The sequence below is a fragment of the Periplaneta americana genome, chromosome 1 (assembly GCF_040183065.1).
Source record: "Periplaneta americana isolate PAMFEO1 chromosome 1, P.americana_PAMFEO1_priV1, whole genome shotgun sequence".
Lineage (NCBI taxonomy): Eukaryota > Metazoa > Arthropoda > Insecta > Blattodea > Blattidae > Periplaneta > Periplaneta americana.
Genome location: NC_091117.1, coordinates 168,146,324 through 168,159,369, shown reverse-complemented (window position 1 = coordinate 168,159,369; position 13,046 = coordinate 168,146,324). Strand labels below are relative to the sequence as shown.

Below are 13,046 nucleotides of genomic sequence, written 5' to 3'. Positions count from 1 at the left end.
AATATTAAACTATGTAACAATACATAACCAACACCATTTTCCATATAGTCTATTTCTTCTTACATACTCAATATTCATTATAGAAAGAAAAATACAACACAAACACTCCTCAAACAAATGTTCAGATCTCGATCTTACACAGTTCAGAAGTTTTCAAAACTCTTTCTCCGATAAGATTATATTATGTATGTCATGTCAGTGACAGCAGGCCTTGACCGTTTGGGATGAAGTGTGAAAAAAGAGAAAAAAATTACGATTCCGGGTATGTGAATGCAACTTTAGTATGCTGAATAAACATGGGATAGGCGCCATACATCCGTTTGTAAACGAAGCGTCATAACCTTCACTTCTCCAAGTATGTGATTGATAATTCGCGGTAATATCTCTGACTAACATCTTTGTCAGAATACAAGTTCGTGTCTTGCAGTTCGCTACTGAGGCTGTTACTATGGCAATTGCAACAAATGTAATCACATTCTATGTAACACTGCTTATATTGCGTCACTTTTCAGCTGACCGTAAGTTTCCTGAATTATATTATATATTACATTATATTATATTTTATTATCATATTTCATGTTATATTATATTTTATTTTGTTATATATTTTGATAGAGCGTAATTTGGATCTATGATTTTGTCGCTGTGATAGGTTTGTCACTGGTTTCGACTGTGACTATAGTTCCAAAATCACAGCTATGAGAAATCTCCGTCCGATACGTGATTAATAGCGATGGCGACTGAAATCTCTATTATCTGTCACAGAGATTTTTCTGGGGCTATCACAGTTCAGAGCTCTACACTATACCATATTACATTATATTACACATTACACATTATATAACATTACATTAAGCCTATATATTATAGTGTCATACATTTAAATTATGAAACAAGGATGAAGCGACAAATTCATATCCATACGATTTCAGCAGGATCAAACAGTGGCCTAGTGAGATGGCATTAGGCCTATTCTCCATTCGCAACAAGAGTCTGAATCACTGTGCATTGCCATTCTTATGTCGATATATCAAAATTATCTGTTTTACAGCTGTATTTAAGGGATAAAGTTACAGAAGAATGGAGAAAGTTACACAACGCAGAACTGCATGCATTTTATTCTTCACTTGACATAATTAGGAACATTAAATCCAGATGTTTGGAATGGGCAGTGCATGTAGCACGTATGGGCGAATTCAGAAATGCATAATAGTGTTAGTTGGGAGGCCGGAGGGAATAAGATCTTTGGGGAGGCCGAGCGTAGATGAGAGGATAATATTAAAATGAATTTGAGGGAGGTGGGATATGATGGTAGCTGGATTAATCTTGCTTAGGATAGGGACCGATGGCGGGCTTATGTGAGGGCGGCAATGAACCTCCGGATTCCTTAAAAGCCATAAGTAAGTGAGTAAGTATTATTATTATTATTATTATTATTATTATTATTATTATTATTAGGTATAATTCGGTCAATTACTTATTCTTTTTCAACACCTGACTCTCTTTTAATACTATACTATACATTAGTGAGATCGAAACTCGAATATGCATCTGTAGTTTGGAACTCTATTACTAGTTCTGATTCGGCAAAACTGGAAAATATTCAAAGGAAATTTATTTCATTATGTTCGTACAGATTCCTGCCTAATAACTCTGGGTATAACTATGATAAAAAATGCGAGCACTTTAAATGTCGAAGCCTGCATCCCAGACGGCATGATCTCGATTACTTATTCTTATATAAGGTTCTTAAAAGTGACATTAATTGTCAATCTTTCTTAAACAGTGTCAGCCTTCGTATTCCTATGAAGGACATGAGACATCACAAACTCTTCTACATCTGAAATTCTAAATCTTCCTCGCCGGTCTCCAGATGCATTAAACATGCTACATGCAGGCGATTTCGATCCATTCAATGTATAGAAGTATTAGAATAAGGCAATGTCTTTGCTAATATTATTTGCATAATCCTTATACACAAACTGGTAGTAAGAATCAACTCCTTTCCCTAATATTTCATAGTATTAATTCTTGTAAATTAATTATTGTAATCTATGTTCTTTATTTTGTTGTTAACACAAGTATTTAATTTATACCACAATTGTTCATTTTAATGTATTAATTGTATCACTGTGCTGCACTTTTATTGGCCAATGGCTGTTGTCCAGCACATAAATATCAATAAATAAATAAATAAATAAATAAATAAATAATAATAATAATATAGCGTCTTAAATAACCAACTGAAAATAAATAAATAATAAATAATTATTATTACTGTTATTTTATTAATACGGAGTTGAATTGAAACGAAATAAATAATAAATAACACAAAATCGTATTAATTATAGATCCATAATTCCTGCAGTTCTCAACTGCAGGTTTGTCTTTTTGAGCTTGAATTTCTTTTTCTAGGCATTAATAAATGTCTTCAATAAATTTATATTTTGCAAGTCTATAATAATTCACTTACATTCATTACAGAGATATCTACAACATTTGCATTCTCTGAGACCGAAGCCACGACTGAAAGACCAAGAGGTAAGAAGAAATGTGTCCTCAGGATGTCGCATACCTTCACATTACGCTATGTGCTTTACGTATCTCGCGACATTCATTTTTTATAATATCAATGGTATTCCTGTCTGTAGCTATTTTCTATTTTTTTGTACTGTCCTCTGCAGAACAGAGAAATGAAACCACTTTCTTGCAATCAGTCCCTTAAAATTACATTCTGACTATAAATAATGTGCAAGGAAAGTTACAGACTTTGACCATAGATAGGATTCAAAACATATAGGTTAAACAAACAAATAACTTCTATCAAATATAGCCCCATAAATAATATCTAAGAAGTTATGAGGTCTTCATTGTTACTGCTGCAGCAAATGCTGGATTTGGTGTCTAATCATTCGTATACAGTAGGCCTAAAGCTCTTTGTCTCAGTGAAACATGCATTTATTCGAAATGTCCTAGTTGTTCAAGAATATCCTGATAGACATTAACATTTTGTATATATAATGTTCCCAAGTCACTGAATGACCTTGAATACAGTAAAGTCCCCATAGTCAAAAATTTACGGAATAAAGACAAGGACCCTTGTGGGCCAATTGATTGGACTTTCCCAATATATCAACAGGTCACTGTACTGATGATCTAAATGATTTCAAATGATCCTGAGAGAAAATGGTAGTGCTTCATCATGCATGAACTATATCTTTCTTCACCGACGAGGGAGTACATCCACAGTCTAGTATATAGTCACGAAGCTCAATACGTAGTAAATATGCATCCTAAGATAGTTGCTAACCACTAGGATCGCTACTATCGCATCATTACAGACAATGCGAAATAGTACCTGCACAGTCTACTGTTCCTAGTACCCTCATAAACTCAAGCTTCGTGACTGTATATACTAGACTGTGGTATAACTTCCAGCAAAACAAACCAACTCATGTAAGAGAGTTGTTGGTATAGACATCATCTAATATGGTATGACAGAACAACAGTCCACGAACTTAATGACTGTGCCTAGTCAAATGTCTTACGTTTAGGACTATGAAAAACATTTTTACGTGCAATCCAAAAAATAAAACGGCACCCTCTTAATTGCATTTATAGTAAATGATTTCATATACATATGTAGGCCTATGTCTTTTGAAAAATAATGCAAGCAAGTAAACTATAGGCCTACGGACTATTTTCTTTCACTTGAGTAATAGTAGGGCGACACTAGAGTATATAATAGTAATCGGAAAAGATTACGTCATATGAAATACAGCCTACAAAACACAGCAACAGGGAAGGCGGAAGCAGGGAAGTACAAGAGAAGACGTCGCTGAACATCTTCACTATTGCAGTTTTGCGTGAGCAGAGACGAACAGTGAACATACCCAACTAAGGAAAAATTCATCTAAGCTTTTGTCAATATATATTTGTTCATTTCTTTTTAATTTTTGTATGATTTTATTTCTTTTTTCTATTATTTTATACACAATTTATTTTAAGATGAATGCATAATTAATTCATTAAAATCAGGAGTCAAGCTGTATAAGCGAATTTTAAGTGAGCAATGAGATGTTCGTCTGTCATACGCGAAGTTCCTTTTGGTTTTACAATTGATCCTGTCGTGTTTACTTGAACACTGCGTAACTTTGAATGAACAAGTGACGGCTAAGGGGAGGGAGATCATGCCTTACCCGTCCACCTTGCTTGTGTGCTAAGGGGTTGTCTCGCGAGTCAAGAAATGGAGACCACTGCTTTACCTTGTGGGTCTCTATGGCATACAATAGGAATAGATTTGCTTTCACTTTTTACGAAATTGGTATTAGGCTATGAAAAGGAAAGGAAAATATTAAAAGATATTTAGTAACGTATAGCCTAATTCCACTGCTATGAAGCATGTCTGACTACGAAACTAGCGAGCCCTGATTAAAATACTGGTTGGGACAAATTGCCTAGTTGGGGTTTTTTCTCAACGAATTAGAAGCGAAGTTTGGCAATTTTCGGCGTTTGACCCTCGGACTCAATTCACCATCATTAGTTTTAACTTCATTTATTATCATTCAATAGTTTCAGCCCAACAAAGAATGCAACAGGATGTAGCATCGGTGATCTGCACAGACATTACAAGGTTCTGCGCAAATTGCAGAACTCTCAGGGGGACGGAAGGACGTTAAGCGCGGACTTCGTCGGAAATGTGCGTTTTGTAGGCTGAATCGATAAATTGCACAAAGTGGTGAAACACAATATTTACAGAAATGCGGTCCTACAATAATTATCCGCACGACATGAGTGGTGAACAGAGGCCGCTGGCTGCTGTGTATGCCTTCGGAAAGTGAAGGAAAAGTGGTTTATAAGACTATTATAAATATATTCCTACTTTGGCAAGTAACCAGCAGTGTTGTGAATATACCTTGAGACCTTGGGAGGAGCAGTTACAAAACTAACTTACATATTGAATTATAGACATTCTCACGAGCTTAAAAGGAGGATTTTATTAGTGAAAATGAGCCTTTAAGAAACAGGGCTTTTGTATGGAGCATCTGGCTAAACTATAATTATTTGTAACAAAAAATATGTCAGAGAGTACGTTTGCGACTTCGGGTTCAGAAAAACAAATTTTTAAGAGAAAAATTATATTTTAATTTCCCTAATTCATAGCAGCTAGAATTGTTATTTTTTTTAAGTGTTTCTTTTTATTCTGTTTTCATGACGGCTAACTATATTTATGATTTTGAAATGTCATTCGTATAGATACTTTCAAACCATTAAACTTTTGCCTAAGAAGTTCTCGATAAGATACACAATTATATAAATACATATTTAACTTCTCCGAGTCCACCGTTATGGTTGAAAGGTTAGCGAGTCTAACTCCGAACCCAGCGGTCCCAGGTTCGATTTCCGATCAGAACGAGTTGCCTGGGTGAGATTTTTCGGGGTTTTCCCCTCACTCCTATGGATGAACACCAGGTAACTTTATCAGACGATTGGAACCCCACTCATCTTCGCAACTTCCTTCCCTACCCCATCATCCTTTCCTCATCATCCCGTTTCTGGTTTTTCAGATCACTCTACAGGCGGCCTCCCGGGACTACTGGCTTTCTCGACCGGCTTCCGTGGAACGTAGCTAAACGACGTTGGATGGCTTCTGCAACGAGCACCCAAGGCGGACCTACTCGGGGGAGGAGTTTCGCCTCGGACCGACAGAGGGGCCTTGGGAAAGTTGCCGAAGCAGGAATGGTGTATGGATTTCTGTTGGCTGTGGGTACCGGTCGTTAGGGAGTCATGTGGTTGGGTTGGTGCGCGTAGGGGATCTATGGCACGCAACTCATTCCATATCGAGGGTTAGCGCAATAGATCTCAAAAGGTCCTTGCCCTCTCACTTAAATTCCATTCCAACTTCTCCGACGAAAACTTGTCTGCAGTCCTATGTGTAGACCACTTTATTCATCAGGTGACATAATGTAATTAACAAAATCATACAAAAAAGTTCTTATTTTAACTGGTTTATTTTACGACGCTTTACCAACTACGATTGTCATCTAACGTCTCAGTGATATGAAGATAAAATGAGTCCGAAGTCCAACGCCGAGAGTCACCTAGTATTTGTTCTTAGTGGGTTGAGGGAAAACCTCGGAAAAAATATCAACCAGGTAACTTGTTCCAACCAGGATTTGAACCCGGTTCCGTTTGTTTCACGGTCAGACATACTAATCGTTACTCCAGAGCGGTGGACCAATTTTATATTTAAAAAAACACATTCGTTTGTTAGTCAAATTATCATACTTCATGTAGACTACGTAATTCCTGCATATATTGGTAGGCCTACACAAACACGCAGAGAGATAGAGACGGCATGTCAAAAAATTACTTTCCTAATATCATAGAGTTACTTAAATAGTACGGAAATATGAAAGTCTATATTTTTTGTAGCATCTCAAATGTGAGTGCTTTCATTGCAGGCTGCAGCATTAACATCAACGGGCACCTGAAGAAGAGCAGCAGGTTGATTCTACATCCATACAGCGGCTCTACGGACGGTTATAGATTTTTCTTGCCTTCAGCAGGACAGAAGGATTTGTCTTTCCAAAATGGTCAAGGAGTCGTATTCGCTTGCCCGCAAGGACTGTATGAACATGCACGTTGCCATGGAGGTATAATGAATACTCTATTTATCTGTTTCCTTTCGCTCACTTTTCTAGTTATTTTTTTATATTTAAGGCCGGTTTCATTAGCAGGTGTTAATTAAAGAATACTAACACATTTTTGTTAACAGTAGGCTATGTCAACATTTTAAAATTTGTCAATATTGAGTTTCACCAAACTTCTTCAGCAAAATGTCGGTTAATGCTCGTATCTTGTTCTCTCTTCAAAAAATTATAAATAGTAGGAGTTTAGAAGGCATTGGTTGACATTTAGGTTTTGCGAACGTATTTTGTTGTGCTTTTATGTACTCTCAACTGTTAAAAGGAATTGAGGCACTAATTGTATGGCATTAGAAATACTTTTGCTGATAGAAGTAGTAACATGTAGTGTATTTCATGCACGTCTAGTGTAATATAGGTCGTTCGACTTCAATAAATATTACCTAGGCCTACTGTATGTTGATCTCTCTGCTATTATAACAGAAGCCATAACGATAATTCAACTAACAGTAAATTTTGAAATTACTGTCATTGTCTCTATCAAACGAAAACGTCCTGTTGTGTTAGATGTCAGTGATCTAAGTACCTACTGTATAGTATATGAGTTGCTTGTTTCTATCTGTAATGTATTCTAACCTCTTTCGAATATCGTACACAATCTTGCTGACAACAGCCTTTGACAATTTGTACCTGCGTAAAAATGTTTCTTCTGATACAGTTTTAAAATAATTTCTCCTTATATTAGGACTTTTTGTCTTAGAAATGGCATGCAGAAGGTCTAAATAAAGCATTTTTGTATCTAAAGCAATATTTGTGTCAGCTATCTTGAGTTATTAACTTTTATTACAAGGGACAGGTCTTAATATAGGCCTAGGTTAACATTACGTTAGGGTTAAACATAACGATGTCTGCTGAAACAGTATTGTTGAAACAATACAAAAAAATAAATAAATATTAGTATCTGTTAATGAAATCGACCTTTAGTGTGACGTATGTGAAAGAAGAGTTGTAAAAGTTTCTTTTCTGTGAAGTAATATTTTAATTTCTGTCTAAATTTAATTTCATTATAAACAAGTTATTATTATTTCATTAACTATTAAAAATTCATTGATTATTCATAATACTATTTTGCATTATATTGCCTTTAACTATCTATTTAAAATACGTATTATTAATTTATTTGTATAGTAATTCTTTACATACTTACGTAGGGTAAAGTTGCCTAATTTCGTGATACTCCTAATTCCGTGATACTTTTTTTTTCACTGAATGTCACGGGATTAGGTATCTTGCTATGAAGTTCACCGATATCTCAAAAGTAGGCGAAAGATACACTCTTTCGAGAAAGATGTCTGGCGCTCTGGTCGAACGGCAAAGTTTTGACTGACATTCAATTTTAAAATAGTATCACGGGATTAGGGGTATCACGGAAACAGACAACTTTACCCCACTTATAATTTCATTTATTTATTCATTTGTTCACCAATGGATAATTTAACTATTTGCTCATTAATATACTGATTTATTTCCTACTTACTCATTTTGCTTGGTTATGTGTTTACTTCATCACCTATATTTTGTGCCGAGGTGGCTTGCTGCCATACGCCTACGGCGGTATGGATGCCTTTATCATTATCTACTTCATTCATTCATTCATTCATTCATTTACCCTTTAGAGTGTGTCTTTATTTATGTTTTATATTTATTAATTATGATTTAAATTACAAGGTATATCTCATTAAATGCACTATAATGCATATCGGATTTTTTTTTTCTATAATCTCTTTTTTCCTGACAACTCCTTTCCACATTTTAACCTTAAGATTGCTACTAATCCTCGTAAGAGGGCAGAATGAGATGAGTGAATTTGTACTAGAGGTTGAGAGATACCACAGAAATAAGCGTGCAGTTCTCTGATAGTCACCAAACTGAACGACTCACTCCAGTAGAAGAATTAGATTTCGTTCTAGGCTTACCCAACATTCATGGATCCATGATTGTAAGCACTGCAGAGAGAAGATTAAGATCTAGTTTGATATTTCATCTGATATAATTGAGATTCGTATGTTCATCGTGTGCCATAATTTTTTGACGTAGAACCACATCTTTATCCTCTCTAGATAGGCTACTTGGGAATTGACCGTCACACAAAAATGCAACCCCGTACTCATTGAATTTTCCCTCCGTACTCATTAGATTCCAGCCCCGTATTCATTGGATTCCACCCCCCGTACTCATTGAATTTCACCCCGTACTCATTGAATTCCCCCCCATACTCATTGAATTCCCCCCCATACTCATTGGATTCCCCGTCCGTACTCAATGAATTTCCTCTCCATACTTATTGAATTTCCCCTTCGTACATTGAATTCCCCCGTACTCATTGAATTCCCAACGTACTCATTGAAGTCCTCCCGTACTAATTGAATTCCCCTCCGTACATTGAATTCCTCAATACTCATTGAATTCCCCCGTATTTATTGAATTCCCAACGTACTCATTGAATTTCCCCCGTACTCATTGAATTCCTCCCGTACTCGTTGAATTTTCCCCGTACTCATTGAATTTTCCCCGTACTCATTGAATTTTCTCCCGTACTCTTTGTATTCCCTCTGTACTGCTTGTATTCCCCTTTTACTCTTTATATTCCCCCGTACTCATTGAATTCTCCCTCCGTACTCATTGAATTCCCCCTCCGTACATTGAATTCCCCCGTACTCATTGAATTCCCCCCGTACTCATTGAATTTCCCCCCGTACTCATTGAATTTCCCCCGTACTCTTTATATTCCCTTTGTACTCCTTGTATTCCCTTTTTACTCTTTATATTCCCCTTGTCCTTGTTCCGTGCGCTGTTTGCCAACAATCCCTTCTACGTACAGGTAATCAACATAGTACAGCTTTGCACTAATTGTCGACAGGTGATCGCACCTATACGTAGTTCTACGTAAAGATATGCAGTATAGTAAAGTTATGCAACTGTCTGCTATTTTAATAAAATAATATTGACATACAGACAGGATCAAATGGAGACTGTTGGTGGAATATAATTTATAAAGTAGAAAGAAACGGAAAGATTCGCATCCCTTTTGCCTGTGCAAGTATAATATCAGTCCATTAAACTCCGGGGACTGAATCTGAGTTCGCGGAATAATTATCTTGCGTTATTAAAACTGGTACCGCACGATTTACTGAACGATTGGATAGGGCTACTGCTATTTTGAGATCATAGTCGTGGATCTTAGTTCGTTGCCAGTGTGGTTCCTTTTCTTGTTTTAATTGAGGCTCGGCCTCTTCCACATCGCGTACGTCCCAGTGTATGTCCGTCTTTCATACGACAAATTAAAGTAATATACCTATTAATTAGCGTCATATTCTGAAAGAGACAGAATAAATCTCGAAGCAGCAAAAGCAGAGGTAAAGCATGTAACATTCACTCACTCATTCTTTTACTACATGCAATGTTCGAAATTCTCTATTTGATTTGTCTCGTTACATACCTTTTCCAATTGGCCGATAATGCCATAATTCTTAGTTATCCTGTCATTGCTCAAGTTTTAGTACTCTATCTAGTTTCTTACAATTTAATATTTTCTCAAATATGGTCTAATAACTTACTGTAGGCCAACTCTTTATACTAACACAAATTTCGTGCCACTTGATATAAATCTGCATCATTCTCAATCCAAATCACACTTATAAAACGTTCTTTCCTTTGTAATATCTAGTTATATTTACATCATTGATGAAAGGAGCTTTGACAGAAGAATAATGATCATCATTTCAAACACGTTATTTTTCAGGTGAAATATTCCAGTTTACAACTCCGGTGAGAGAAGTCAATATAACCGATGTAATCTGCAGAAGACAACTGAGAGCTTCAGTTAGGAATTTGGGGAGATGCTACAACAACGAACATCACCATCTTGGCATTGGAATCCTTCTCAGACAAGATCAATCCACACACGAGTTCATCAAACTTATAGATGTGTGCTTCAATCAGCAACTTAAGACAAGTATATATGCTAAATTCACTCTGATGCAAGGAGTGGAGAACAGCCAAAAGAATGTCAAGAGATCAACTTTCAACTGCACGCAGTATTTCGGATATCAAACCCAACAATTTGACGAGTTTTATGATCGAGGAAATCAATACACCAAACTACTCGATCTATTGGGCTCGGTTAATCAGACAGAGCGATTCTTTAACAGAAGCATTCGGAGTGATCTTTATCTCACCAGAAGCTATCTTGTTGGATTTAGAGATTTTATTTATTATTCTCAACAACAGGCTACGTCATTCTGTGTTAACAGCGTGCCTATTTGGCAAGTGATTAGGAAAGGCAATTGGAGGAATCTTGAGATCAGAATTCGCCAGTATGCCAATATGAAGGGCAAAGACCTGACGGTATATTCAGGTACACACGGTGTGCTCAACTTGCCTGACGTCAACGATACATCAGTTCCCATTTATTTGGGAATTGATGAAAATGGAAAAGGCGTTTTACCAGTACCAAAACTGTTGTGGAAACTTGTATATGACCGTCTTATGAGAAAGGGTATAGTATTTGTTGGAATAAACAACCATGATAGAGGTCTAAATCGGACACAATATGAAGTCTGTAGTGATGTATGCAACAGTACAGAATCTTGGTTCAATGGTTGGAACAGATTTAAAATTGAACTAGGTTATGTATATTGTTGTACTGTAACGGAGTTTCTACACGTTACCAATGCTATTCCGGAATTCAGAGATACTGTAATAGATATTCTTTCGTGAGTTTATAACATACTATATTAAAAAGAAATCTTATGTTAATGTAATACAGCACCTACTTCATCTACTTACGGGAGAAAGTAAAGATGTATTATTTGGAAGAAGTGTTTATTGAACTTTTTCCAGTCTTTCCAATCTGAAGTCAATCAAGCATATTTAGCTGTTTGTAACGACCTCAGCGAGTAAGAATTCCTTCTGACCCATTCTTTTATAATCTGAAGGCGAAGATAGAGCCAATTTTCTAAAAGTTGTGATTTCTTTCTCCATTAGCAGCAATGGATAAAGACCAATCTATATAATTTTCTAATACATTATTTCTTTACAAAGTTTAAAATAGATAAGCAGAAAATGGACAGATGATAACAGCAACCCTATTCCTTGTTTCTGAAAAATATAATGTTAAATATACAGTACTTTGTCATTCATATAGGCCATGATATATTTATTGTATGTAAACATTAATATTGTAATGTGTTAATATTCATACAATATTAAGTTTAAACTGAATTAATATTGTGAAAAATCTTAAAATAAGGTATAAAATATATACTCTGAAAATGTATGAAATTTATTACCATCATTTCAATTCTTATATCACCATACTGGACTACATCATATTAAAAAATTAATCCAGTTATTCGAATATATATATATATATACGAAATGCTTAGTGTGTTAAATTAATTCTAACATAATGATATTTTGCTATTAATGTGATGAATTAATGTTTTTCCATTAAATTTTATACGCAAGAGAATGTTAAAGTAGCATTTCTTGCAACTTACAAAGTAGGCCTATTATGAAATATTCCCAACATTCATCATTTTGAAACGCATTACGAAACAGAAATTATTCTATAATTAACACGGAGTGCTTATGTTATTGATTATAACAGTGTAATTATTACGTCATCGTTTCGAAAATGGATTAATTATTATGTTCTGAACACTTTTTAAAAATTGTTTGTTATTTTTAAATAAATTGGTCGTAAGCTAGTGTATCTATAAATACTCGTCTAACAACAACGTTTTTTCCATTCAAGTTATTTACAAACGTAACATTTAAAATAATTACAATTTTAATACGGTAGTGCTGGTGGTGGTGGTGGTAATAGTAGTGGTAATAGTCGTGGTAGTAGCCATGGTAGTAGTAGTAGTAGTAGTAGTAGTAGTGGTGAAGGTGGTGATAGTAGTAATAGTAGTGGTGGTAGTAGTAGTAGTAGTAGTAGTAGTAGTGGTAATAGTAGTCGTGGTATTAGTAGTGGTAGTAATAGTCGTGGTATTAGTAGTGGTGGTGGTAGTAGTAGTAGCAGTCGTGGTATTAGTAGTGATAGTAGTAGTCGTGGTAGTAGTCGTGGTAATAGTAGTGGTAGTAGTCGTGGTGGTGGTAGTAGTAGTAGTGGTAGTAGTAGTGGTGATAGTAGTAGAAGTGGTAGTAGTAGTCGTGATAGTAGTAGTCGTCGTGGTCGTGGTAGTGGTAGTGGTAGTGGTAGTAGTAGTAGTAGTAGTAGTATTAGTAGTCGTGGTAGTAGTAGTAATAGTCGTAGTAGTGGTAGTAGTAGTAGAGTAGTAGTAGTAGTGGTGGTGTTGGTGATGGTGGTAGTAGTAGTAGTGGTGGTGGTGG

At 35.7% G+C, this 13,046-nt stretch overlaps 1 protein-coding gene across 1 annotated transcript; it reads left to right on the top strand.

Moving 5' to 3' along the window:
• Positions 1 to 304: 304 nt before the first annotated feature.
• Positions 305 to 11,527, top strand: LOC138703809 (uncharacterized). The gene is made up of 4 exons (XM_069832003.1): positions 305 to 518; positions 2,485 to 2,541; positions 6,465 to 6,656; positions 10,450 to 11,527. The coding sequence occupies exons 1-4, from the start codon at positions 449 to 451 to the stop codon at positions 11,424 to 11,426; spliced, it is 1,296 nt and encodes a 431-aa protein (XP_069688104.1). The 5' UTR covers positions 305 to 448; the 3' UTR covers positions 11,427 to 11,527.
• The last annotated feature ends 1,519 nt before the right edge of the window (positions 11,528 to 13,046 follow it).

Bases quoted from the DNA above. Each gene is read 5' to 3' on its own strand.
- LOC138703809 (XM_069832003.1), top strand. From the start codon at position 449: ATGGCAATTGCAACAAATGTAATCACATTCTATGTAACACTGCTTATA. The intron at 519-2,484 runs GTAAGTTTCCTG...CATTCATTACAG, and splicing joins GCGTCACTTTTCAGCTGACC to AGATATCTACAACATTTGCA. The intron at 6,657-10,449 runs GTATAATGAATA...GTTATTTTTCAG, and splicing joins ACATGCACGTTGCCATGGAG to GTGAAATATTCCAGTTTACA.